This window comes from Anolis carolinensis, chromosome 2, assembly GCF_035594765.1.
Source record: "Anolis carolinensis isolate JA03-04 chromosome 2, rAnoCar3.1.pri, whole genome shotgun sequence".
Taxonomy (NCBI): Eukaryota; Metazoa; Chordata; class Lepidosauria; order Squamata; family Dactyloidae; genus Anolis; species Anolis carolinensis.
In genome coordinates this window covers 130976788-131004714 of record NC_085842.1, presented here as the reverse complement: position 1 = coordinate 131004714, position 27927 = coordinate 130976788, and the positions used below count along the sequence as shown (strand labels likewise).

Below are 27927 nucleotides of genomic sequence, written 5' to 3'. Positions count from 1 at the left end.
GTCTTGTTTCTAATTTTAGGAGGTATGTCCATGAGGAGAGAAAGAATTAGTGCTCAGATCTGCAGTCATCTTTACAATTATGCTTTTTAATGCATAGGAGAAAACTTTGTTTTAAACTAAATAGCATTAACAGTGTCTGAAGAAAATCTATTGAGTTGTCAAGGGCTAGGTTCAAATTTGTAACTTGTCCCTGGGATGAATCCCCAATGAATAAATCCTAAACAAAAGGAATTGTGGCATACTCAAATATGTAAACTATGCTTGTTAACAAAACACAATTAGAGCCTGGCCTGGGGTCACTACCACAACTCCCCCCTCCCCCTTGTTTTTGCAAAGGATAAATAAGTGGTTCCAGGAGTTCAGAGAGCCAGGTGAGGTTCTGCCCAGATACAAGTGAAGGCCCTTCCCTGCCATTTCACTCCCTCTGTTGGTGCACAAATAAGCTAGTAAATCTGAATAAGGAAGATCAAAACTAGCCGAAATCTGGACAAGGAAGGCTGTGAGAACAAGGCAGAATCTGGATTCTAAAAATGGAAAGAACAGTCTGAAGTTGGCCTGATTCAGGGTAAATGCAAACACAGAGCTTGTACTAAGTGAACAGTAATTCTGCCAGGTTGCCTATTGGTGTTGCTCGAGAGGGTTTTGGAGGGTCTGGGATACTGTGTCTATCTGAATAAGAAGTTGTATAGACACACACTTGTCCCTCCAGATTCATGCTATATAATTTACTGAATGGAAACTAGAAAGCTCTGCTGGCAGCTCAAGGAAGCCAAGTGAAAGGTCTGTTTGGGAAACACCCTGGACAAAACACACCCCAGTCCTGACACGCTTGCAGGTTCTTGAAAATGCTGCATCTAATGGAGGTTTCTGTTCTAGAGGAGTTTCTCAGACTCTAAAGGCATGTCCCCAACAGTCCTGCCCCTCCCACACCTAGAGAGTCTGAAAAGGCACCAAGGGAGGATTGGTGGTGCAGACAAGGTGTTCACACACAGCCCTGGGTGGGAAGGGGGAAGAGTCTTTTGATGATTCAGAGAGCTTCACATGTTGGTGCTCATCCGGGACTGGCTGTTTGCTGGAGTGAGTTCACCTTGGCTTCCTTCTCTTGGAGGAGACTGCAACAAAACAATAAGGACCACGGGCCCGGTCAGCAATGGGCTAGACACAGACCATGAGTTACCACAATTACAGCAAAGAAAAGGGAACCCCAAATCCAGGCTCTTTGCTGACCTTCACATGGATCTGATTACGCAAGACGGCCGCTCGTAGGATCATGGCTTTGGCGCGACGCTGGAACTCCTTCCCCATCAGCAAGGATTTTTCAAAGGTGGTGCTGCGCTGGTCAACATCCCGTGCGTATAAAATCTAAAAAACAAGGGAGAAAGTTGCTAGAGAGACTTAGAGAGTTTTAAAGCAGGGAGAGGGGAGTTACAGAAACATGGAAATATGGAAGTAGTTAAAGATAACCTTGGGATTGTTGTAAGGTCTAAATGTTTTATGTATTGTGTGTGATTGTTTTATAGATTTATAATTTTGATGGTTTTAACCTATTGCCGTTGTTGTTTTGATATGTGATGTTTTATACATGTAAGGCATTTAATTTTGCCATTGATTATGTTGGGAACCGCTTTGAATCCCCCCAGGGGTGAGAAAAACAGTATATAGATGCAATAAATAAATAATCCTTTAGGATAACTCCCACAGAAACACTCTCTTCTGTCACTTTAATTCTTACCAAAATAGTCAAATCTTTTGTGTGACTATTTATTTATTAATTTATTTCTTTTACTGTATTTATATACCACTTTTCTCACCCCAGGGGGGAGTCAAAGCGGTTTACAACGTAATAATGGCAAAATTCAATGCCTAACATGCATATAAGACCAAATCATAAAAGCTAAACAAGAAACATAAAACTATGCATTAAAATCAATAAAACAATAAAAACATAAGATAAAAAAACATGTAGACATGAGGACATTGAATTAAAATTACCTAATATAAACATTAAAATCACTTGATCCAAATTAGGTTTTCAAATCAGGATATTAAATCACAGTATTTGAGCAAGCAATGCAGGCACTGGCTTCTCATGGTGGTACAGTAGAGTCTCACTTATCCAAGCCTCGCTTATCCAACCTTCTGGATTATCCAAGCCATTTTTGTAGTTAATGTTTTCAATATATCGTGATATTTTGGTGCTAAATTCGTAAATACAATAATTGCAACATAACATTACTGCGTACTGAACTATTTTTGCTGTCAAATTTGTTGTATAACATGATGTTTTGGTGCTTAATTTGTAAAATCATAACCTAATTTGATGTTTAATAGGCTTTTCCTTAATCCCTCCTTATTATCCAACATATTCGCTTATCCAACGTTCCAGCCCGTTTATGTTGGATAAGTGAGACTCTACTGTATTTGTACACAGCTACTAAAGGAACGTGGGGCACATTCAGTTCTTGGCAGGTCAACAGAGCTTTCATCAATGCAGATATTAGCTGGTGTGTGACTGGCCCTTACCTTACTATGAGAGTCTATCCTGGCATTAATCAGTCCCTCTAGGATCAGCTGAGTGAGCTCGTCCTCCAGAGCTGCTACAGTAGTGTTGAATGCAGTGGCCATCTTGCGCATGTCAGCTGAAACATAGGGGCTGAAATACTAGAAATGGAAGAGAAGTGTGGAAAGAGGAAGGTGCCTATTAATGACTCTCTGTGCTGCATTCAGCACGGGACAAAATCAAATAATCCCATTACTCTTCAAGCAGGAATCCTGCAGAGCATTTACCTGTATAAGGGCCCGATTTCGGATCTGAGTATAAAGCGTTCTCACATGAGGTGCCAAGTACATATCCAGCAGCAGATTATCCTGAGCAAAATAAAGATACCAGGGAACGAATTAACAGGGGCAGCCTCAAACCTGCAACCCATATCCCTGATGCTACAAGAAGCAACTATATATGGAAACAGAAATATACTAAAGAGAAATACCAGGGGAAAATATATTCTGGGTTAACAGTACATTGAGTGTATGTACTACGCCCTTAATGTAATGTTAACCCAGAATACTTTAATCCAGAATACTTTAATTAAGAGAACTTTGTAGAAACAAGTTCTTGCTCTCTCATTTTGTCATTTCTAAAGAGGAAACAGTCTCTTTTTCCCAACAGAGAGAGCTCCGTACTAATTCTAGGCAAATTCTTAGTCTGGATTGGCAACGACACAGGATGGGGGAAGAGACATTTTAGTTCTCTGCCTTCCTGGTGGGCTAAAGCAGTACATTCAGAGACACCCAAAAGTTATTTTTCATTTTGCATTTTGATCTACCTATGGTTATGTTATTGAGGAAAGAGCTAATATACCAAACTTTTCAAACATTTGGGGGTTTATTTCTCACCATCTAAAATGTTTTCATTTTACATTGCGATCTACAGGCTGGGGAAGGAAGTGTAATTAAGATCACATACAAGTCCACGTAATACCCTGTGATTTCCCATAATTGATAATGGTGCAGAAACGTTCAGGTTACAGAAGAAAGCAGTCTTTAATATAGCTTGGTCCCAAATAATTAAAACTTCAAAGACTAAATCCAGCACCTTAAATTGTGCACAGAATGAGTACAACTAGCAAATAACAGGTGCAACACAGCTAAGTTGCCAAATTCAGTTCATTGACTCAGTCCTTTCTTGCTCTGATCTGTGTTTGATGCTTTTGTTTTGAAAAGTCATTTTCTCCAATAGGAAAAGTCATTGATCCTAACAGGGAAAGTGGAAATCCCCAGAACCTACCTTCATTTCATCCAGCATCTTGAGACATGAGGCGTATTTAGATTCGTAGAACTTGAATATGATGTCACGCACCTGTGGTTCCAACTCCAGGAAGAGTTTGAAGGAGCTGAAAACAAAACAGACGTCAGGGCCCAAAATGAGCCATTCCCTACATCCCCTGCAAGCAGGACATCACGGCAGAACCGTTGAATTCTACAGCTCTGTGAGAATCCCAGAAGGCTGGAGGCCTGATCCTAAGGGAATGGCACACTAAAGGAGTGTCAAACGGAAAGAACTCATAGATTGCTGAATCCTGCATATTGGCCCCTCAGTGGTGGAAAGTCTGTCAGGATGAGTGGAGAGATTATCATTCTACTGTTGTTTAGTTTGTGAAAATCAACCACAGAGAATGACACTGGAAAACAGAGACTGCTTAATCATTTCCCTTCTGGCTATTTATCTGTGCAAAGATCCACAAACCTCATCCCTGCACTGGGAAAAAAAGATACAAGAAACTTAAGAATTCAATCCCATGTTGTTGCATCTGACAGTGGGGCTCAATGACTTCAATGGAACATGTTGTGCTAACTGAGTACATTAATTCATGAGCACAGGTCCACAAATCCCTCACCTGCTGGAGATGACATTGCGTTGCAGTTCCTGGCGGTCAAAGGTGGCTAGCGCACACAGGCCACCGTATACAGCAACATTGCTAGGAGAGAGCAGCTGGAAAAGATAGAAGGGATCACCTCTAAAGAAGAGCACAGTGAGCACAAACTCTTAACTTCAGCTGGAGGCAAAGGAAGGCAGTCTCATGCATCTTATCCAGGGTCTTATATACAAGGAACAGCTGGTTTTCAAGACACTCATAACAATCAAAGGAAAACACAGCTGCTCCCTGAATTAATCCAATCTTGATTCAGTCCACAACTGGGATCACACCTGACATTTTATTTCATACCAACCCCACTGCTCCTCTTGTCATATTTATTTCTCACTCTTACCTCAGGGAAATCACAGTGATCAAATGAGGCCAACAAGAAGCATTTTGCTGCCTGCTTGTATTTCCGGGCAGCCAGCTCAGCCAAGCCTAAGAAACAGATTGAATTAGTCTTTTGTCCAGTACTTTAAGTATATGTATGGGCAAAGACATAATACTGTACTGGGGTCACAGCATCCTACAAGGGGAACTCTAGAAAGATCTACATTTCTAGGGATTAGGGATATAAATACAGGGAGCATGGTCCTTTGACAAAACAACTGGGGAAAATAAAAAAAAAACCCACCCCATCCCCATTGTACATCTAACCAGAACCAAAAACCAAGGCTTTCCCCACAAATCAAGAAAACCACACACTCACCTGCAGCACACTTCAACTTAGTGAGGATTGCCTGTGTCTGGCTGTCCCGTTCACCTCTTTGCTATAAGGGGAGAAGATAGAGAATTAATATGTGAGTAAGCAGTATACTTGTGCATTTGTATGGAATTACTTACCGTTTCTGTTTGTTCCATTTGTATGGCCCCATTTCCGTTTCAGTCCGCTGCTTACAGAAATGGGCAGCAAAGCACCAGACCCTGCAAGCCGGGGGTACGGTCGAGCGCTCGACGGTAGGCACAGCAGCCAGGGCCCACGAGCATCGAGCGTTGAATGGCTCGTAGGCCCAGCTTGTAGGGCCTACAGGTGAGCACTGAGCATCAAGCGTTTGGTGCTCGACTGCAGGTCCTGAGAGCCAGGCCTACGAGACATTGAGCCCTCGATGCTCATAGGCACAGCAGGCAGGGCCAACGAGCATCGAGTGCCCGGCACCTGACTGAAGGCCCTGCGAGCCAGGGCCTACAGCCAAGCACTAAAAATCCACTGACCAAATGGTTATGGTTCCCTCCTGCCTTTTGTTTCACTGTTTCTTTTGTTCCCGTGGGGTTGTTCTGTGCAATCCGAATGGACAAAATGGTACAAAACCACGAAAGAAACAGATGAAACAGGATTTGGGCCCTACTCTAGTAAGTAGCAGCCTTTCAGCTAATTCCTTCTATTAAGTAAGCCTGTCTGAGGAGGCACTTCTGCTATGTGAATTCCTTGGCCCGCAGCATGGCCCAAGTAACTCATCTGAAAAGGCAGATGGGTACACTCAAAAACTCCAACCATGGAATATGTGCAGAACCAAACACCACTCAGGATGGTGAGGAAATGGAGAGTTCTGCACTGATTCACATAAGATAGCTCTGAACAAGTTTCCTTACCTCAAAAGCCAGAATAATTTCAAAACAAAGGTAGTTGTGCAGTCTACATATAAGATCAAAATGTACCATAATACAATATTGTTATTAGGACCAACCAGATAAAAAATCCATGTTTTCAGGTTCTTCAAAACTATCGTATTGTGTTAGATTGTATAAAAGAAATGATGGAAGAAGAAACTAATGACCTTTAAAAATGAGGCCACAAGTTCTGCAGCTAATCGCTTTGCCCAAAAAAATTGAGATTGCAAACTCAGTACATCATTGTTAGATAAGTAAGATTTCAGCGAGAACCCAAAAGCTCATCCACTTCTAACATATTTTGGTTGACTAATCAAAATATTGCTGTGGATTTGGTATGATTTCACCTTAGTAATCCACGGCATTGAAGGATATTCTAAGAGCCAAAATACTGTAGCAATTTCAATAGCCTGAAAATGAGGAGACCCAAATGAAATTCCCACTCAACCATTAGTCTTGCTGGGTGACCTTGGGCCAGTTGCTATCTCTCGGCCTAACCTACTTCACAAGATTGGTGTGCATGTAAAATGAGAGGGAATCTTCTCCGCTATGCTGGGCTCCCAGGAGAAAATGCAATATAACAACTGTATTAAAGTATAAAGCAATAACATGTTGTAAAACACTTAGTACCTCCGCAATTTCTGGTGTTGACTCTGCCTTGCTCACGTAACTCAGGACGTGGGACCAATTCTGAAGATAAACACTGACCTGCAAGGAAACAAGGAGGCACCTCAGCACTGCAACAGGAGTTGATATTGGCAGGACATTATAGGCTTCTATGAACAAGAACATTTCTGTGATGTTATGGTCAAAAATTAACAGCTGGCTGGAACCATTAAGAATTTGCTTGATGGTCAGCAGGTGCATATATCAAATGGCAAGAAGAGAAAAGGAGGGAGACTTTCTTGGTGGTGGTTGGGTGCTGCAACAAAAACCTCCTCTGAACCAGAATTTCCCTCCACAAGGGCCATTGCTTGACACTGCTCTTTACCTTGATAACATTGAGGCACATGTTAATAACATGCTTTGCGCTGGTGCAGTAATCACGGGCTCGTGAATAACATTTGAGGGCATTGCTAAGATCCCCACAGTCAAGATAGTGGTCTCCCAGGTCATCATGGCCTCTCCTAGAAAGAAAGGACATGACCATTGACATAAATAAACTAGCATGTAAGAACTCCAAGAACACCACAAACCAAACCAAGCTATTAATTCTGATCCAATAAGTCAACCTGGGGGAGTCTTGGAACCAAACTTAGTACATACTAAAGCCTCACTGCATACAACTCCCTCAAACAGCACAATATGCATGTGATACAATATCTGGGATGGACGCATGGTGGAAGAGAAGCAGCTCAGGCACTCAGTGACCATCCACAAAATGGCTTCTGGAATGGTTCTGTGGTCCCAAAGAGGTGGAAATCTTTTTGTCTAAATAGGTCATTGAGATGACATTCCTACACAGATTAGTTGATTTCTGAAGTTGGATTTCTCAATGAGTCTATCGTATGCATTGTCTACCCACAGTTCACTGCAACCAGATACAAACCCATACAATATTTCTGAGACACCCCATGGACAAAACATAATTCTGCGCTTGAGATATGTATTCATTATTGTAAAATCTGGATATTTTTGTAGTAGCTTATCTCTTTGCACATCACCTGATGCTCTCTTTGATTGAATTCCCTTTATAGTTCTTTAGATCTGTGTCTAGCTTTTCCAGCTTCAGAAGCGCTTTTTTCCGGGTAGCTTCAACCCACGCCGTGTCTAAAGGAGGGGGCTCTATCCCCCCATCTGGGACAGCATCCGGTGTGTTCTGTAACTCTCTGGAAAGAAAGCAGTAAAGAGACAGCAAGTGAAGGGGTAGGGCAACCATGCATCATCTGTATAGCAGTAATAACCTATAGGCATCAGAAGAAAAAAGGATGTACTAGAAAAAGTACATCCTTTTTCCTTCTGCTGCTAATTAACCAATTAGCTTCATTTCATGTTCAACTTGCAGTCAATAAGAACTCTTGATTCAGATGCTTTAAAATGTGATAAATGCAATACTATAAAATAGGTAAAGGTTCTCATCTCCCTAAGATGTAAAAGGTAAAGGTTTCCCCTGACGTTAAGTCCAGTCATGTCTGACTCTGGGGGTTGGTGCTCATCTCCATTTCTAAGCCGAAGAGCTGACGCTGTCCATAGACATCTCCAGGTCATGTGGCCGGCATGACTGCATGGAGCGCCATTACCTTCCCGCCGGAGTGATACCTATTGATCTACTCACATTTGCATGTTTTCAAACTGCTAGGTTTGCAGGAGCTGGGGCTAACAGTGGCCGCTCATTCCGCTCCCGGGATTTGAACCTGGTACTTTTTGGTCCGCAAGTTCAGCAGCTCAGCGCTTTAACACACTGTGCCACCAGGGGCCCCTATACTATAAGCACACAGTTTTTGGAGTAAATAAAAGTGGAGGTCCACATCTATCTGAAATCCAGGAGCCTTTCAGATGTTGTTGAACTTAAGTTAATGATACTTAACTATCAGCTATATCGGCTCAAGCTGATGGGGCTTGTAGTCCAAAAACACGTTTCTCACTTCTGCGATAACCGTAAAGTTTTATTATGAACATAAAGGACTGCAACCACTGATCAATAAATATTCTGCAGAATCAGTGTGAAATGTCAGGTAAGGATTGGGGCCACCTTGTTTTGTTACTAGTTTCTGCTAAGGAGCAGCAGGCTGTATCTCACCTAAGGATAATAATAAAAGAACTAGGAAGATCAGAAGTGATTAGAATGTCGTAATTTATGCTAAATCCCTACCCTGCCTAGGGTTTCCACTGCCACTAACACACATTTACCACCTCAACTTAGTGAGCATCAAAAATGTATACAGAAAACCATAACAAAATCTTCTGTCTTTGGGCACGGTGTATGCACTGACTTTCTAGATGTTAAAGTAGACCGAAAGGATTGCCAGATACCTAAGAAAAGATACCTGGCAATCAGTCACTCAGGTAAACTAGACCTTCCTCTCAGTACCTGGTGGCTTCAGTCAACTTCCGGTGAATTTCTTCATACACATCAACGTTGAATGTTCTTTGGACAAACGAGAGAGCCATCTTGAGGGCTTCTACACGCAGCTGCGGGCAGTGGTCAGCAATGAACTGTAGCCGCTCAATTCTCATCAGGCCGCTGTAACTTGCTGCATACTGCTCCAGATCCTGAATGGCCCAGCAAGATGAAAAGGTATCATTTCGGTTGCAATATGCCCAATTGTCACCAACACTCACTTCATTTAGGTGCCAAGTTAAAACGTTCATTTAGGCCTCATTAATTCAACCCAAATGCTGCTGCTGTTATGTACCTTCAAAGGTGACTTTAATGCAAACCTTTCAGGCAATTTTCTTGGCAAGACTCGTTCAGAGCGGGGTTGCCTTTGCCCTCTTCTGAGGCTGACAGAATGTGACTTGCTCAAAACTATTCAACGGATTTCCAAAGCCAAACGGTGATTCGAACCCTGGTTGCCAGAGTCATAGTTTAATGCTCAAACCATTGCACTTTGCTGGCTGTCTAAATATTGTTATACAAAGTTTTTAACATTTTTAAATCTTCTTATTTTAACTCATATTGTACAATAATGTTTTAGGTAGTTTAAATTCTTTCAATACAGTAGAGTCTCACTTATCCAACGTAAACGGGACAGCAGAATGTTGGATAAGTGACTATGTTGGATAATAAGGAGGCATTAAGGAAAAGCCTATTAAACATCAGATTAGGTTATGATTTTACAAATGAAGCACCAAAACAACATGTTAGACAACAAATTTGGCAGAAAAAGTAGTTCAATACACAGTAATGCTATGTCGTAATTACTGTATTTATGAATTTAGCACCAAAATATCACAATATATTGAAAACATTGACTACAAAAATACGTTGGATAATCCAGAACGTTGGATAAGCGAGTGTTGGATAAGTGAGACTCTACTGTATTTTTAAACTGTTTGCCCTGTTCTAATGCCATTTGTAAATTGCTTTGAGATTTTTTTGTATAAGGCATTATATAAACATTTCAATAAATGAATGTACAAGCCACCTGAATCACCTCAGTAGGAAGGAAGGACAGAAATTATCATCATCATCAGCTTCTGGCTTTCGCTCACAGGTCAGATAGTTTTTTTAGAGCTATGCCAAGCTCAACCAGTGAACTGTGGTACAGCTAAGAATATAGCAATCCCCTATTCAAGAAATCCATTGCACAGCCATCAGAAAATCACTGTAGATTAATCTCACAATTCCCATTTACAATAGGAAAGCAATACAGACTTAACTTGAAGTTCTATTGCAAAAAATACAACAAAATAGATTTGTTTCCCCCCCCCCCCACTGCACATACAAGAATATAATCCAAATATTGCTGTTAATAAAAGAAAAAGAAAAATTGTGGCCTGCTTTTGCTGATTAGTTGTAAACACTACTCATAGAAGTTTCTGTATTCCCTATATATGGCCACCTTCCTCTGACAATAAACATTTTATTCCTCAATATCCCAAGGTTCCCTGCCTGAACTTTTGACAAACATAAACAGATAAACAGCATAAACAGATAATGTGGGAATATGGCAAAATTTGAAAGCTTCATGGGTGTTGCATATAACCTTTGTTTAAATTCATGATAGATGCAGAATCCAGGTTTTTACAGGTTAAGTCTGAACGTCTTGCTATGATATGTCATAGCTGCAATTCCAACACGTACCAGCGTCGGGTTCTCCACCACATAGTTGATATCCGGTGCATTTTGCTGATCTTCTTGAGGGTCTACATCAATCTGCATGGGCTCTACTGCACCCTGTAACAGCAAAGTTTGTATATGAAACAGAATTCAGGAAGTTCTTTCCCTGCCCCTTGGGAAAGGCTTGAATTCACAGCAGTTACAACCAGAAAATGAAAATTTCTCTTTCAAATCTATCCTGAAGACTGTCAAGATTTCCACACTACCCATTCACTCAAGCAACTTTTGCTCTCAATGGTTTTTCAGAGTGGGAGAGGGTTGATAATTTTCCTGAAGGGCAACCATCACAGAGAATCAAAGGCATACTCAGGTATTTATCAATTTTATGCATAGTCCCCTCGGGGAGATAGGGTGGAATACAAATAAAATTGTTGTTGTTGTTGTTGTTATTATTATTATTATTATTACTATTATTACTATTATATAGGACAAAAATAAACTGAATTCATCAAAACAAAAAAGAAATGCCTCTTTTTCTCACTTTATTCAACCAAGATTGTACTTATTTATTATGTATATATATCCTATCCCATGTTGAAGTCTCTGAATAGGCATCAATACAGAAGAGTCCAAAATTATATTAAAATATAGTAAAATCTCATTAAACAGATAAAAGCAATATTACATTTCCTAATGCATCTTTCAGCAATACTAAAAGCCATATCCAAATGTTGGTTCCCAAAAGCTAGCAAGCAAGAAAGTAGGATGTCTCTGTATGTGTGGATAATATTCCATAACTCTGCCAAACCTGTATAAAAATTATCATACATATTCTTGATTTCCAATCACAGAGCATGGAAGCTCCGCATCAAATTTTCTTAAGTATATTTGGTACCAGGCTAAAATGAAATTTGAGGATACAAGCCAAATATAAGTACAGCTCTACGATACCATCATGGACATAGCTAAGGAGTCTGGTGAAGTATGATGATCACATGAGCTATCACACAGAGGCCCAGGAAAATATATCACTTTTGGAGGAATAGTTTGTTATCTTGAAGACTGGATTTAGGGACTAGTGATCCAAGTCTGTGGTTCCCAACCTTAGCTCCCCAGATACAGTTTTATTAAAATTTTTGGAATAGCTTATCATTGGTCAGTGCTAGTTAGGAAAGATAAACATTTTTTATCTTTCTGCCAAACCTGTATAAAAATTATCATACATATTCTTGATTTCTAATCACAGAGCATGGAAGCTCCACATCAAATTTGCTTAAGTATATTTGGTACCAGGCTAAAATGAAATTTGAGGATACAAGCCAAATATAAGTACAGCTCTACAATACCATCATGGACATAGCTAAGGAGTCTGATGAAGTATGATGATCACATGAGCTATCACACAGAGGCCCAGGAAAATACATCACTTTTGGAGAAATAGCTTCTTATCTTGAAGACTGGATTTAGGGACTAGTGACTCAAGTCTGTGGTTCCCAATCTTAGCTCCCCAGATACAGTTTTATTTAAAAAATTGGAATATCTTATCATTGGCCAGTGCTAGTTAGGGAAGATAAACATTTTTATCTATGTCTTAAAAATCATGGAGTAATTGCCTTGCATGCCCAGTTTGGGGGGGGGGGGGGGCGTTGACAAGAGTTTCCACATGTGCTGAACACCAAGAAGATATATGGCTGCTTGGACTGTGGATGTTCTGGATCCTAGTTCAGCAGATCTATAGAGCTGCAGGTTAAGAAAGGTCTAACTAGCAACTCAACTAGGAGGTCAAGAACTAAGGCAAGTCAGACTTAATCGATATGGCATAAATAAATAAATTTACAGTTTCTACCATGCACATTTGTTATCTTGTATAACAGAGACATTGCATATGAAAATCATGTATTAAAATCATGAAATGGACAACATACACAATAAGCAAGGGATCAAGATACTGTATGAGCCAGAAGAGATCTGGCATCATTTGGTCTACAACAAGCCATTGTCTTAATTAGAACACTTGCTACACTTAACTAAAGGTCTTTAAGTTCTAATTTCCTGCAATTGTCAATTAGATAAAGCCCACATACACGTAAGCAATAGCTTTCCTATATTGTTGTTCCCATGGTCTATGCTCTTGAGAAACCTGTAGTCCCTTGGAAGCAGATCAAGAATTCTCCAATTAAAAGAGAGGCAATGGCTAAACAATCTTTTCTTGCAAGGCTGCATATAGGCTATTACCAGTCTTTCACTGCATTGCAAAGGTGATGAGCTAGGGTACTCTCTTGGTCCCAGGAAGGCAACAATGAAGCACTGCAAGCTTTGTCCATGATCTCCATTAACTAAGCAATAAGGCACTGACAAGATTTTATTTTAAACTGAGAAGCAGTGGAAGGGGTATGTTTAACCACATCGTTTTTTCTTCCAATAGGGTTCAAGATGCATAATCTCCCTTCTTATGTTTGAAACAAAGGTTAAAAACTCAGTTTAGAGAAAGAATGACCTTTTAAATATCCTATCACTGAAATTTACTTCTTTCACTATAAAAACATGAGAGAAAAAAGAATGTGTGAAATAACATTTCTCAATCTCATCTCTACATCAAAAAGTTTCATATGAAGCTAATAATACAGTGTATCTTCTAGAGTTTCCAGAAAATGAAGTTATGTAATCATGACAAGTAAATTGCCTGGCCCTATTACTATTATTATGTTTATTTCTACTCTGCTTTTTCTCTTCGCAAGGAGACTCTACTCTCAGTTCTCTCTGAAGACCTAATTATTGTTGTTTCTGCTGACTGTATGCCAAAACGAGAAAGACAGATCTAGATTTTCATGAATTTATCCAGTCCTACATTCTGAAATATCAGAATTGATAGGAACAGATTAAGACATATCAGTAATGTCACTGTATTGTCCCATCTATCCTCATCCTGTGAGAATATCTTTCCAGATGTTGTTGGACTTCCTCCACCTTCCCTGCCCCCTGACTGTGCTGGCTGGAGCTGATGGGAGTGGAAAGGCAACAATAATTGGTTATTTGCCCCTTATCAGTTTGGACTGTCAGCAGCTCTCCAAGGTTTTAGGTAGATCAACCCTGCTGTCCTTTCCAGTCCTTTAGCTGCAATGGCCTGGATACAGGAACCTCACAAAATGGATGTTAAGCCTTTAATAGACAATAAATTTTGGTAAAGCTTTTTTGACGGATTAAAACAGTTTTAGATCCCTTAGCAATAATGAACAGAGCTAATGCTGGAATCAAAACACAAAACAGATTTACTTGTATAGAAGACTGTCTTCTTTTATATGCACTATACTTACTGTTAAGGTCAGGGCTGGGAACATAGTCCACATGAACCTCTGTCCATTTTTGTCGCTGCCCATCTGATCTCTTTGCTATCAACAAATCTGCCAATGATTGGCAGAATGAAAATCCTGTTTTTTGTCTTGCCACTAAACTGGAAGAAAACGCCTTGCAATTTCCCCTTAAAAACAGTGAATATACTTGTGTGCCTTGTTTTGAAGGGAAAAAACATTAGGAAAGGGAGTGCTTACCATTGCAGCAGCAAATTTTGTCAGTATCAGCAAAAGTAACAGTAGGAGTCATGGGGCCCCTGAAGGAAGGGTTGGGTGGGGAATTCAGTGTGTTCACCCAAACACTAAACATTTGTTTAGGTTTTTAATGAAGGCCTAATTTGGGTGCTCTTAAATTTATAGATGGGGAATGGGAATGTTGCCTTCTTTCAAGAAGAAGCATTTCAGTGATGCCCCTTCAGTTGTGTACTTCCTTCCTGAGTTGTTGATTTTCAGATATCAAATAAAAGCCTTCTTGTAAAATCTGCCTATTACTTGGTTTATTTAGTACTACTATTAAATGTTATTGTATCAAGAAATTTGTAATCTGGCTTGTATATCACAGTGGGAAGACAGGATAAAATACATTTTAAGCAGATGTCCTTCCTAATTCCATATCCTTGGTATGCCAACCCACGACACCGTCTTAGATGCTAGATTAAAGATATCTTAACTAAGTGAAAATGACACAACAAGAAGTAAATTTGTTTTAGAGAAAGGAATGTATTTTAACAAATACAGTGGGCCCTTAGTATCTGCTGGGATTTGGTTCCAAGACCCTTTGTGGATATGACCATCTGTGGATGCTGAAGTCCCATTACTGTATATACAATGGTGTAGTAAATTGTAATAACCCTTATATAAAATGGCAAAACTGAGGCTTGCTTTTTGGGATTTTTTTAACGTTTTCAAGTCATGGATGGTTAAATCCATGGATGCAAAATCAGTGGATACGGAGGGCCGACTGTTGCCTTATTGCTACTAAAACTCAAGTCAGTTCTCACTCAGACCCCCCCGAGAGCTTTCTCCTTTGAGATACCTCATAGAGTAGGGTGCAGGCTGATAAGCAGGCACTCAGGCTGAAGTCTCCAGATGTACCTGGGAGGAAGAGGTCTGACCTACTGCTGCGGGAAGTGTTGAACAGATCTGTCACTGACGAAGAAGCTGAACTCGGAACTGAACTATCCCTCATCCTGTCCTGACTCTCTGTACCCCCTCGCCCTGACACAGAGCTTGCTGGCTGCTAAAGGAAAGAAAGGAAGTTAATGCCTCTGCAGTCATCAAAAAACTCACGCATGGTAGGGCTAGAATCATATGTTCTGGCTTTTTCTCTTTTTCACTGGAGGCCTTCATTAATTTCACATTTGTGTTATTGAGCCACATTCCCCCGTTCCACATAATCATATACTGTCAGCTCACAGGAGGTACAGTGAAGTAACTGTAGAAAGATGAAATTGGACATGAAGATGCTGTATTTTATTGTCAACTAATGGTTGATTAATAAATCCCAGGACATTATGGCTTATACTAATTATGTGTTAACTGATAGATAAAATACGCAAAGCAATCTGATTTTTCTCCTAGGCAATATCTCTCTATTATGCTCTACAGTCTCATAAAACCTACAAAAGCAGATATTGGCAACAAAGCATTCTCTAATCAACATTTCCACTACAGGAAATTTCCCATGGCTATTAATGAAATGTTTGAGGTAAATTCAGGAAACACCTAGAAGACAAATGGACCATGGTCCAGAATTTTTCAGTCAGGCATTACAAAGCTGAGAAGCTAAATGTCCAAGTTCAGCATGGCCAACCCTCACCCTCTAAATATGAACCACATGTAGCCACATATTTTGTAGGTTCAAAAGGTGTTATATTCCAACCCATTCTAGTGTTCTCAAGGAACTGAAGAAGTATTAGCCAAAAGAACAGTCATATTTATGCTCTAACATTCCAACTTTAATCATAAACTATCAGTTTTGGGTTGAGCACAGAGGTTCATGCTAGAAGAAATATGAATATTTCTTCTGAAGCTTTATAATAAAATATATTTTAAGGGACATCTTCTAAGATCAGAGATACTGTAAAGCAACAACACTGACCCATATAAAGATACTCTCCCATCTGAAGGCCTGAATAAAACTGTTTATGGTGCAAAAGGTATAATGTTAGGTGCACTTTGGACATATTTCTAAGTTTTCCTTATCCTTTACTGATGCCTTTATTCTAAACTTTCAGCTGCAATGTGTGTTTTCTCCTCATGCAAACCTTGTCATGAATATAAGATTTGCATCCAACATCAGAGCAGCATGTCATAGAGATCAAACATTTCCATGCCACTCATGGTGTACCTACACTGTAGAGATACTGCAGCTTGACACTAATATGACTGCCATGGCTCAATGCTATGGAATATTAGGAATTGTAGTTTTCCAAGGTTTTTAGCTTTCTCTGCCAAAGAGGACAGGTGCCTCACCTAACTACAGCTCCCATGATTATCAAACATTGAGACATGGCAGTTAAAGTGGTATCTATCCACATTAAATCTACAGCATATATGTGCCCTCAGTTATAAAAATACAGTTCTTTATCATGACTATAGATTGCAATGCGGAGGAGTGAAATAAAATCCTTTCAAAAACACATTGACTTTTCTAACATGTACACTATTTCTGAAAAAGAGGATAAAAGTAAACTCAAGGGTTGACAATGAAAGATCATGCATCTCTCCTGGGCACTTCCGGGGGCCTGGCATTTCTTAGGATTTTGAACCCTTAAAAATGTGGCTTAAACACTTTGTCCCCCACACTGAGGAGAACTAAAGAATGTCTGGGTTGCTGTGAGTTTTCTGGGCTGTCTTGTCCAGAAATAGCCTTTCAGCTTCAAGGTCTGGCTGCTTATTGCCTGGGGGAATCCTTTGTTGGGAGTTGTTATCTGGCTGTGATTGATTCATGCCTGGAATTTCTGTGTGTTTCTGAGTGGTGTTCTTTATTTGCTGTCCTGATTTTAGAGTTTTTTTAATACTGGTAGCCAGATTTTGTTCATTTTCATAGTTTCTTCCTTTCTGTTGCTATTTATTTATTTATTTACAGTATTTATATTCCACCCTTCTCACCCCGAAGGGGACTCAGGACGGATCACATTGCACACATATAAGGCAAAGCCATAACATAGTACAGAGACAGACACAGGCACAGGCTGGCCTTGAACTCATGATCTCTTGTTCAGAGTGATTTGTTGCAGCTGGCTGCTATCCAGCCTGCATCACAGCCCGACTATTCAATGCTAAGGGGCAAGCTTATTCTATGCTGCTTTGGAGACTAGGACACAATGGGGTAATGGATTCAAATGGCAGGAAGAGAGACTCCACCTAAACATCAGGCAGAATACTCTGCCTTTGAGTGCTGTTTGCAGAGGGATGTGCTGCTGTCTTGGAGTGCGATAGAAGCTTCTTCTTTGGAGGAACCTCCTTCTTTGGAGGCTTATAAACAGAATGACATCTGTGGGGGTGCTTTGTTTGTGGGTTCCCCTATGGCAGAATGGGATTCCCCCAGGCAGGAAGCAGCCAGGCTTTTAAGCTGCAAGGCCATTCAATGCTAATCAAGGTGGCCAACTGCAACATTCACACCTGCCTCAAACATACAAGAGTTCTTTCTCCCACTTTGGACTTTCCACAGATACATAAACCCCAACTGCCTTGTTTCCAACATACCTCACAACCTCTGAGGATGCGTGCCATAGATACAGTCGAAACGTCAGAAGATAATGCTTCTGGAACATGGCCATACAGGCCGGAAAACTCACAGCAACCCACTGATTCCGGCCATGAAAGCCTTCAACAACATAAAGAATATCTGTTCCCATCATAACACAGGTACATGGCATTCTTGTAGTTCGGCGACCAAAGGCCCGGTTTCTACAAAAGTCTAAGAGGAGGCCGAGGGGGGCAGCCGGCCCCAAAGTCAAGCGGATGGGACGGATGGGGAGGCGCCGAGGCCAGCTCCCCGAGGCCCCGGGCCTCTCCTCTCCCGCCAAAGGCCGTGCTGGGAGACAGGCCTCCCAGAATGACAGGCAGACACGCGGGCGCCCTCCTCCCCTCCCCCCCCCCTCTTCAGCCGGAGAAGCCTTATATTCCGCGGCCCCTCCCCGCGCGCGCGCCCCTCCTGGCCCCGGCCCCGGCCCCCTCCCCCTGAAACCTCACCGATACCTGTAAATTAAAGACTTGGACGGGTAGCGGCATATTGACCCTCGCGCCAAGCACTTCCGGGCCCAGCCCGCTTGCCCCTTTCCACTTCCGGGTCACCCTCCGTAGCTGGATCACATCCGCTCCGCAGGTGAAAGCTTTAAAGGGGCCGCGGCACCCTTTTCTGGTACAATCCTATCTAGCGTTCCCGGCTACAGGTGGCTCCGTATCTTGAGGGGAGCCGTCGTTGTGGTGAGCGAGAACGGCGAGGCGGTGGCTCCGGGCTTCCTCCACCTCGCAAAGACTGCTCTGGCGATGCTGCCCGCAGGCAGGGGGCGGGTGGGGGAGGCCGGGATTTCTGCGCGTTCCGCCGACGACCGGGGGAAGGAGCAAGGTGGGATGCCGAGGTCGGTGTCTTCCTTTGTTGCCATGGGAGCCAGCTGGGGGGGGGGGGCGGCGAAGAGAGCAGCTGTTCCCATGGCAACCAGCATGGGCACCCCAAAGCGGGCTTTCGGGCATCAGATTCCGGTCGCCTAGGCCCAGGGCGGCCTTTGCTGGCGAACCACGCAGAAAAAGAACAGTGTCGGCTGTTCGGCTGAAATGTGAACTCACACCCGGGTTAGAATTCGTCCACAGACTTTTATTGCACAGCAATTGGGAATAAATTGAATTTACTTCTGAATAAACTCGCACAGGACCACTTTGTGATCCTTTCCTTTGAGGTTTCCCTTCCTTGCGTTGGTTGAATGTGCATTGAGCACTTTGTGTTGAGTTTTAGTGTTTTAATTAATGTTGCATACCTATGTTACTTTTGACATTTTTCAGGGGAGCTTAGGGCAAACTCAAAGGTAAGCTTCAACCCAGTGAAATCAGTGGATATAAATGTGCTTGCACATTGGACCCAAGTACCCTGAAGATACCAGATCCTACCTGATCTTGGAAGCTCAGCAGAGTCAGTCCTGATTAGTACTTGGATAGGGGAGCACCAATTAATTCCACTTGTTATAGGTAGATTATCAGAGGGAGGAAATTAGGCTTGCCTGAGTAAACCCTATGAAATTCATGGGGTTGCCATAAATCAGCAAGCAACTTCAAGGCACTTTCACACACATACCGTTCTGTGTAGAACTGGCCTATAACAAAAACATTCAGAACATGGTCAACTGAAAAAAGGAAGTTTTAGTTGAATGAAACTTTTCTTGGCAATCTTTTATCTATTTAAGTTGAGGAAAATGAAAATTATATGAAAAAGCATAGCTAAGACTCATTCATTTTCTTTTTGTGACATGGCATTAAATATACTACATATAATATGCTTTAAATTATACAGAATAACCATCTTGTGGAATATAGACAATTGTGATATTTAAATAGGTCTCCTATGATAGAAACTTGCAGTGCATCTTGGGTTTGTATAAGTGAATTTTGTTTGATTATATTTTCTTTTCTGTCATACAAGCCTACTATAGTCATATAAGCTTACATACAGATATACAGAGGAAAATCTTAGGTCCCTCCGCTATCCCATGAGAGATGGCCTTTTCATTGCCTGCTCCACTGCCCCTGGAAGACCCTTCCATGGAAAGCTAGGCTGGCCCTCTCTCTGTTTTTCTTTCACCAGCAAGCAAAGTCCATTTGGTTTGATCAGACTTATAACATGTGAGTAGGGGATCTTCCTTTCAGATGTTTATTTTTTTTTAAAAAAAAACCCTTATTTTCTGTTTTATATAGATTTATTATTAAAAAATTAAATTGACCATATATGAGAACTATATTGGGTCCCACTCTGGGGAGAAAAGCAGGATATTTTATACTATATGTGTGTATAAGTTTTTTTAAAAATGTTTCTGTATGTACCCAACTGCAGAGTGTTAAATTCTATGATGCTATGACAATGTCTAAACTTATGGGTTTGTTTTTGTTTTGTTTAGTTTTCAGCAAAACTTTTATATTTTTGTGATTATTTGTCCTATACCAACTGAAGATGAATGCAGATGCATTGCTGATACGACATGTTGGCAAGAAATGGCAGCATCTTACTAACAGAGCCAGGCTTTCATGAAATCATACTGTTGGAAGAAACCAGAAGGGCCATCCAGTCCAACTATATTTTGCCATGCAAGAATACGCCATCAAAGCACTCCCAACAGATGGCCATCCAGCCCCTGCTTAAAAACCTCCAGAGGAGACTCCAGTATACAGAACTTTTTACATGCAGAACTTTCTAGTTATAGTACCAGCCAGGGAATCAGTGGGTGCCTATGCCTGAGATGCTGGAGATTAACTGCCAGTTAAATAATACTGGATCAGATATATCTGTGATCGGACTTTGCACATAGACTGTGTGTGTGCACATAGACTGGTCTCTTTACTGATCTCACAAGAACTTGATTTTTGCTTATGACCCCTAAATGTTCAGCTTATTAGCTAATGTGCCATATTAGACTCTTATTTAAACAACTCAAGGTATACAGTGGCTTAGGGATTCAGCCAAAACATAAGACAATTCCTGTGTTCTGCTTTTAGGATGACCATTCCAGAGGTCAGAAATTGGAAAAAAAATCAATTTCTGTGTTGTCTTAGTGCTATAAAAATGATGCTATGTAACTGGTACATTCCTAGTATGTGATGGACAGATTCATGGATTCACATCAAAGGCCGCAGCAGCATCTCTCAGAAACAATGTTCCAGCTTTCCAGTATGGCAAAGGCCCTTGGGGCTGAAGAATGAGCTTTTCTTGCATTAGGCTCAGTAAGATCTGTTTCCTGCTCTCTGTTATTGTCTGTGTAGTTCTCCTCTTGCTAATTCCCAGATTTCAGGCCAGTTGGAGATCCAGAAGTTATCCACAACCACGTCTACCACTTCTTTTGAATGTTTCCAGCAAAAATGATACCCTACTTCAAGTGGAATCCAGCTCAACTGATCGTTTGGATGATGAGACTAATAATATTGTGCCCTTGATGAAAGAGGACCTAGTAAAACAGTGGAATAATTATGTCATAGATACTCGGAGATCCAAACTAAAAGCTAATGATAAGATGAATGGAAGTCCAATTAATCAATTCAATAGCATGATGGAAGACCACATAGAGCCTACCAGAGTTACTGCTAAGGAAAAGCTTGAACAGAACGATGTCTTCATTGCTGTGAAAACAACAAGGAAATATCACAAAACAAGACTAAACTTGCTCTTCCAAACCTGGATTTCTCAGGCCAAGGAACTGGTAAGAATACACTTTCCCAGAAAACTAAAGTATAAACTTGTTTATCAGTAAAATTATTTTTTAGCTTGCTACCAGGGTGCCTTTTCATGCATCACTATCACACCCAAATGTTAATATCTCTTTTTTCCTGGAGATGTGTAAGATATTTTTGTGCTTCCCTTCTTCTGGTCCCATGATTATGTTAGGCAGAGTTTTAATAAGCTAAGCTCTCCAGAGCAAACTGTTTCAAGCAAAGAAAATGTGAAGGTAGGTTGTTCGGCCATTTAAGCTGCACCACCCCTCATCAGTTAAGTATTAAGAGACTTGCTCTCTCTCTCTATTCATTGTATGTGAGCAGGGAGTACCCGTTTATCTACATATATCACTATCTCATCTATATGAGGAGACATTCTGACAGAGCCAGGAGTTTCTCTCATTTGAAAGATCTGTTAAGTGTTTTTTGATGGTAGAAGAAAGGGATATGAAGTCTATCAGTTTTTATTTTAGGAGGAGTTTTTGCTTGGTTGGGGTGTGTGGAATTTACAAAATTGGATGATGTACTTAGCTTTATCTTACCAAATAATAAAGTCTGCTGATTAAATCTGCACACAGTGAAAGGACATCTTACTTTTAAGGTTGTTCTGACCAAAACCAGTATTAGTACCATTTTCAAAATTTCAAGAGGCATTTCTTTGTTTTTTTGTGCTTCCCACAGACATTTATATTCACAGACTGGGAAGATGGTGAACTACGTCTCAGAGCAGGTGAGCCGCCTGCCAGATTTCTTGAAGTCATGGCATATTTGTTATTGCTGAGACATGTCACATTTTAACCATAACCCAAAGTTTTCACCCATATGCAGTGACTCCGTCATCCACTCACACTTGTGCCATTCTTGCATGTGTGCTTTCTTTGTGGCATCTGAAATCTACGTAACTATTAAATAGTTATAATTTCATGGTTTCATATCAAGTCTTTCAAGTTTGATGTTAGGTGTTTCCATTTCATGTTACTTATAACTTGGCTCCATTGATGCATGGGTGGATCCTGCTGTGCTATATGTATTTGACTTATGAATATGCTCTACCTCTTCCTCATATTTCAGCCTCACTTCACCTTTTTTTCTTACAAATCATATTGATTCTCCAATTGTCATCTTTATTTTACAGGGGACCGTGTCATCAATACCAACTGTTCAGCTGTTCATACCCGGCAAGCTCTGTGTTGCAAGATGTCAGTAGAATATGATAAATTTCTTGAATCTGGACGAAAGTAAGTAGCAGTCACTATTTTCATGGTTACTTACCTTGAAATTCTCCTTTCTTGGCTTTCAGTGAGTTAGCATGCTTCCCATAAGCATAAAAGAAATAAAATCACATTGGGCTGGAAAAAATAGTAAGTAAAAGTAAGATACAGTCTTAATTCTGGGCAGTTGAGAAAAGCTTCTCAATCTTTCGCTTCTTGGCCCAGTGAGTAGATCTGCTGTTTTGCTGTTGTAATTCCAATAGGTGAGGATCTCCTCCAAAGAGAACATAACACAAAGAGCTAGCTCTTAATTCTGTGTAACCTATTCTATACTTGTCTCTTGTCTACTTTTCCTGCAGGTGGTTTTGTCATGTGGATGACGACAATTATGTGAATGTGAAGAATCTCCTGAATCTGCTATCTGCTTTTTCACACAGCCAAGATGTGTATATAGGGAGACCAAGTCTAGACCATCCTATTGAAGCAGCAGACCATGTCCGGAATGATGGATCAGTAAGCATATTCTCTAACTGGATTCTTATTTTCTCAGATTATTGCACTGTCCCTCTATTCTTACCTACTTTCAGCAGAAATTCCTATTTTCCTTTGTTTGTTGCCAAGATGTCCAGCCACACATGGGCCAAGCAATTGCAACTTGGGCAAGCCAGATCTTCCAGCATTTTTGTAGTGTGGTGTTGTGCATTTTACTAACTGAATTAGGTTGATATAGTTATATATTTACTACTCTTAGAATTGATAGTTATTTCTTGGGTAGATATTGTTTTAGATACAAAACACTAAAAACTGCATATTGTAGGAAAGGAGCTTATTGGAAACAAGTGAAAATAATTACATTTTGCATTGTGGAACAAGAAACAAACTGGTCTGCAGATGGTTAGGCTATTTTTGCATAACTTTACATATATACTGTTCATTATTAACCTGCTTTTTCAGTGGCTCTAGAAACAAATTTATATTGACTGACTTTACTGTTTTATGATGCAGCTTTTATATTATTACAATTGTGAACTATACATGCTTACCTATATGTGTTACAGAACTCAGTTCATGGCAACAGTAGAAAGAGTTGGGAATACATATAAGAAATTCACCCACTAGAATAAAATTTGATTTGTTATCTCTTTGCTGATATCACTAGGTTTTGGTGGAGACTGGTATTTATCTGTGCTATCTCCATAAATGCTTACCATGAATCGATTGCTATTTATATCAGATTATGATACAAATTAGACACATTTAGATATGAGTTCTATGCATTCTAATCTGTTACTGGGATCAAATGTGACATGGTCAGCTGATCAGAACAGGAATGCTTTGTTTCCTGACCACTTTCTGTTTATCTTGCTAGGCCACTGCAAAGTTCTGGTTTGCCACAGGAGGTGCAGGATTCTGCATTAGCAGAGGCCTTGCCCTCAAGATGAGTCCCTGGGCTAGGTAAGTGCAGTTTGGGGAACTGCTTCCCATCCAAACCCAAAGCTTAAGAAAAAGTAGGATGATTTCATTCTCTGACCCTGTCTTTGAACAGTTTGGGAAGTTTCATTAGCACCGCTGAAAGGATTCGTCTCCCTGATGATTGCACCATTGGCTATATAATTGAAGGCCTGTTGGAAGTGAAATTGTTGCACAGCCCTTTGTTCCACTCTCATCTGGAAAACCTGCAGCGGTTGCATGGTGACACTGTGCTCAAACAGGTATAGACAAATGGACAAATCCAACTTAAGCCAAAGAATTGCCTCTTCCTTCTGCCATTCCAGAAAATAGATCTGCTTGAGTAGACTTTTAGTTGAATTTATCCCTAAGGGTTTAGGGCATATAATAAAAACATGCAGATGCATCTAATGAAGGTTCACCGTGATCATGGAGAGTCCAAGAGAAAGAAACACTAGTGAAATCAGTACAAGTATTTGAACAAAAGGCATAGATATCCCCTCAGTTGCTCTTCTGGAATAAAACAGTCCTAGAATACAATTTATCAAATAAAACTTGAGAAACAGCTTGACATCAGAATGGATTATAAAAGTGGGAATTGGAAAGTGTATTATGTGGATGAAGAACATAAATTGGGTGAAAGAGTCAACAGATAATAGAGATACTTTTAAGTGAGGAAGAATGAAACTACGATCAAAAATTTTAAAGTATATTGTGAAGATGTCAGACATTTTGGAGAGAAAGGAACTTGGCTTAGCACAGAGACATGCTAATTTAATGAACATGCTCTATTCATGTTCCTTTTCTATGCTTCTTATTTAGGCCCAAGTATAATTTTGGAGTTTGTACATATTTTTTCCAGATTACTTTGAGTTATGGTGGTCCTGAGAACAAACGTAATGTCGTGACTGTGGATGAAGTATTCAGCGTACAGCAAGATCCAACTCGGTATGTAGGTACATCAGTCTTCCAAGTGAAGGGTTTGTTTCCTTTGAGATTTTAGGTCAAGAAATCAAAACGTAAGAGCAGAAAACAGTATTTCCTTCTTTGGTTTACTACAAAAGTATGACTGCATTACAGGATTTGTATTCCTGTAGATCAAAATGTTTTAAATCATGTGCCAGTTTCTTCTCTTTCTCTTTGCAGATTCAAATCTGTCCATTGCCTCCTCCACCCTGACACACTGTGGTGCCCTCCTCTAATGGTGAAGTGACATCTGCTGTTTCAGATGTATCTTCTCTTTGATCTTTCTTCAAATGAGCAGCTAAAGCTGTCCTTGTAGAAAAATAACAAGGATTAAAGTGAAAACAAGTCTGCAGGCACATCAGCCATTATTGGAAATAGTATTTTGCAAAGTCTTTAGTCTTGAAGCACACTATAACCCATTTAGAAAGCTTCTTTCACTCCTTTTTCAAATGTTATCGATGTCATTTCTATTAGCTGAAACCTAATGCAATGTATAGCATTGGTAAAAACTCAGGAATTTTCAGTCTGGCATTGCAGCAACATGGTGGAGGGCTAAATCTCCTTTCTCTCAGTATGCCAGGAACAAAATAAGCTTTTGACACTGCAAATGCGAAGACAAAAGTCCTTGTTTCGGAAAGTAATCATGTTAGGAGCATATTCATTCTGCTTCAGCATCTGTTTTTTATGAGACTGTAATTGAAAGAAATTGACTGTTTCTCTTCTAGTGCATATGAGATGGACCAGTATCTTCAGAAGACGTACTCCCTAAACCTGTGCTCTAGGTTATGATGGAACTTTTATTTGTATAACTCTTGAAAAGTGGATTATGCCTGAATTTAATATTATTCCTTTCCTAAAAGATGTATGTCCACAAACTCTTCACTTTCAAGTCTCAAATGGATTTGTCTTGGACGCTACATGCCCTGACCACTATTTCAGAATAGCTGAAATCCATGTATATGTTGGCTGGACCATTGCATATATCTTAGTTTTTATGCTGCAGCTGTTATCTATGTCATGGTGCATCTCATAATCAATATGCTAGAATATATTGTCTCTTGAAATGACAGTACATTCACATCCCTGGTATATCTCACAATCAGTATGCTGGAATAAATGAAGAAATAATATTATTGAATTCTGCGTCCAAGGGGTTAGGCAAACATGATAATGTTTAAGGGTCTTTTACCTCTTCTAACTGAATCAGCTTTATAAAACGTGTTTCTGAGGCTCAAAGCTGAAAGCATTTCATACTAACCTTCAGCCAGAATAAAAAATAGCCATCACACAGGACTGTTGTAACCCTCCTTGTAAATATAGCAGATTTCACCAAAAAAGCAGAGGGTTGCATTTGGGAATGTGATGAGGTAGTGCTGTGTGTCACAGTCTGAAATGACATGTACTTGATAAATTGGCAGACTGTTAACATGTTTCACACAATCTGTACCACTTTAGGGAAATATTTTCAAAAAATATTACAGTAGAGTCTCACTTATCCAACACTCGCTTATCCAATGTTCTGGATTATCCAACGCATTTTTGTAGTTAATGTTTTCAGTACATCGTGATAATTTGGTGCTAAGTTCATAAATACAGTAATTACTACATAGCATTACTGCAAATTGAACTACTTTTTCTGTCAAATTTGTTGTTAAACATGATGTTTTGGTGCTTAATTTGTAAAATCATAACCTAATTTGATGTATAATAGGCTTTTCCTTAATCCCTCCTTATTATCCAACATATTCGCTTATCCAACGTTCCAGCCCGTTTATGTTGGATAAGTGAGACTCTACTGTAAATAATTGGTACTGATGAAGTGTACTCTGCTTTTTAGCCTTCTTTCTGAAAAATTATCACAACAATCCCTTCACTAAGAATAAGAAATTACAACTAGAGCATTGCCTTAAATGTTTGGAATTTTTGTGGTCTGTAGACATAGCACATTACTTGGGAACATGATGACCAGATATGCTGGAATATTGCAAGCCTCAAGTAACAGTTATGATTGTGGTTCTTAAAGTGATACAATTCCTTTTGCACCCCATGATAGCAGCTGCATATACTATCAGTATATCAAGAGACTTGTAGTTGCTGCATACTTTAATTTCCAAAATTATCAGTAGAGCAGGGGTACACAACCCTGGCATGGCCTAATTTTTATTCTTGTTTTATATCAATTTTTCAATCTCAGAATATTTCCATTTTAGAGCTCTGATAGCAGAAGATGCTGGAAAACATGCATGTATCTATTTCAAGGAGTGAGAGGGTGTCTTGCTGTCAGTAGTTGAGTAGCTTTTCTTATGCAGTTGTCTCTTCTTTTGAATATTTGCCACTGCCACCACCCCATCCCATTCAGTTATGTACCTTTTCCCTACATGTACCTCCAGTTTCTTCTTGCTCTTTCCCACCTCTTCTTATACCAAAAAACAAATTATCAGTAAAAAATTAAGTTTGTCAAAATATGCCAATAAATTTCATGCACAATTGCGTAGGTAATTATAAATACAGAAATCAGGTTCCTTGGCACATACTATTGCAGATTTTTGTCATTGCAGAGCACTGACGAAAAATAAAGATTTGGACTATTGGTTTGTTATTTAGAGTGTTTCTGCCTCTGCTGCCATAAGTGAATGCTGGAGCATTCTCAATTATGTTACGATTGCTTTTTCAAAAATAAATATTTGTAGAAGCATAACATTCTCTTTTATCTGTATGCACACATAGCCTTTGAATCAGCAGTGTGATCCCAGTTTCTCCAGGATTGTTTCTAATAACTATTA

General features: G+C 40.1%; 2 protein-coding genes across 5 annotated transcripts; one reads left to right on the top strand and one right to left on the bottom strand.

Moving 5' to 3' along the window:
* Positions 1-65: 65 nt before the first annotated feature.
* On the bottom strand, positions 66-18439 carry gps1 (G protein pathway suppressor 1). Of its 4 annotated transcripts, none has more exons than XM_008104574.3 (15): positions 18306-18439; positions 15390-15534; positions 10774-10866; positions 9058-9239; positions 7691-7855; positions 7018-7153; positions 6657-6734; positions 5128-5188; positions 4771-4856; positions 4398-4492; positions 3788-3893; positions 2788-2868; positions 2524-2661; positions 1228-1362; positions 66-1112 (listed from the first exon to the last, which is right to left on the bottom strand). In XM_008104574.3, the coding sequence occupies exons 2-15, from the start codon at positions 15498-15500 to the stop codon at positions 1038-1040; spliced, it is 1542 nt and encodes a 513-aa protein (XP_008102781.1). In that variant the 5' UTR covers positions 15501-15534; positions 18306-18439; the 3' UTR covers positions 66-1037. The 4 variants fall into 4 exon arrangements, with proteins under 4 accessions (XP_008102781.1, XP_008102780.1, XP_003217340.1 ...); XM_008104573.3 differs by lacking the exon at positions 15390-15534 and adding an exon at positions 15136-15339 and having other exon boundaries at positions 18306-18411; XM_003217292.4 differs by lacking the exon at positions 15390-15534 and having other exon boundaries at positions 18306-18437.
* Positions 18403-27743, top strand: rfng (RFNG O-fucosylpeptide 3-beta-N-acetylglucosaminyltransferase). Its single transcript, XM_003217313.4, has 9 exons — positions 18403-18533; positions 20213-21505; positions 22200-22248; positions 22654-22756; positions 23089-23242; positions 24099-24184; positions 24276-24441; positions 25041-25126; positions 25325-27743. Exons 2-9 carry the CDS (start codon positions 21008-21010, stop codon positions 25389-25391), a joined length of 1209 nt encoding a protein of 402 aa, XP_003217361.1. The 5' UTR covers positions 18403-18533; positions 20213-21007; the 3' UTR covers positions 25392-27743.
* The last annotated feature ends 184 nt before the right edge of the window (positions 27744-27927 follow it).

Coding starts and splice junctions, on each gene's coding strand:
- gps1 (XM_008104573.3), bottom strand. CDS start 18,338: ATGCCGCTACCCGTCCAAGTCTTTAATTTACAG. Junction 4,857..5,127: donor TAAGTTGAAGTGTGCTGCAG/GTGAGTGTGTGG, acceptor TCTGTTTCTTAG/GCTTGGCTGAGCTGGCTGCC. Junction 1,113..1,227: donor GTAATCAGATCCATGTGAAG/GTCAGCAAAGAG, acceptor GTTTTGTTGCAG/TCTCCTCCAAGAGAAGGAAG.
- rfng (XM_003217313.4), top strand. CDS start 21,008: ATGAGCTTTTCTTGCATTAGGCTCAGTAAGATCTGTTTCCTGCTCTCT. Junction 22,249..22,653: donor TGAACTACGTCTCAGAGCAG/GTGAGCCGCCTG, acceptor TTTATTTTACAG/GGGACCGTGTCATCAATACC. Junction 24,442..25,040: donor GTGACACTGTGCTCAAACAG/GTATAGACAAAT, acceptor TATTTTTTCCAG/ATTACTTTGAGTTATGGTGG.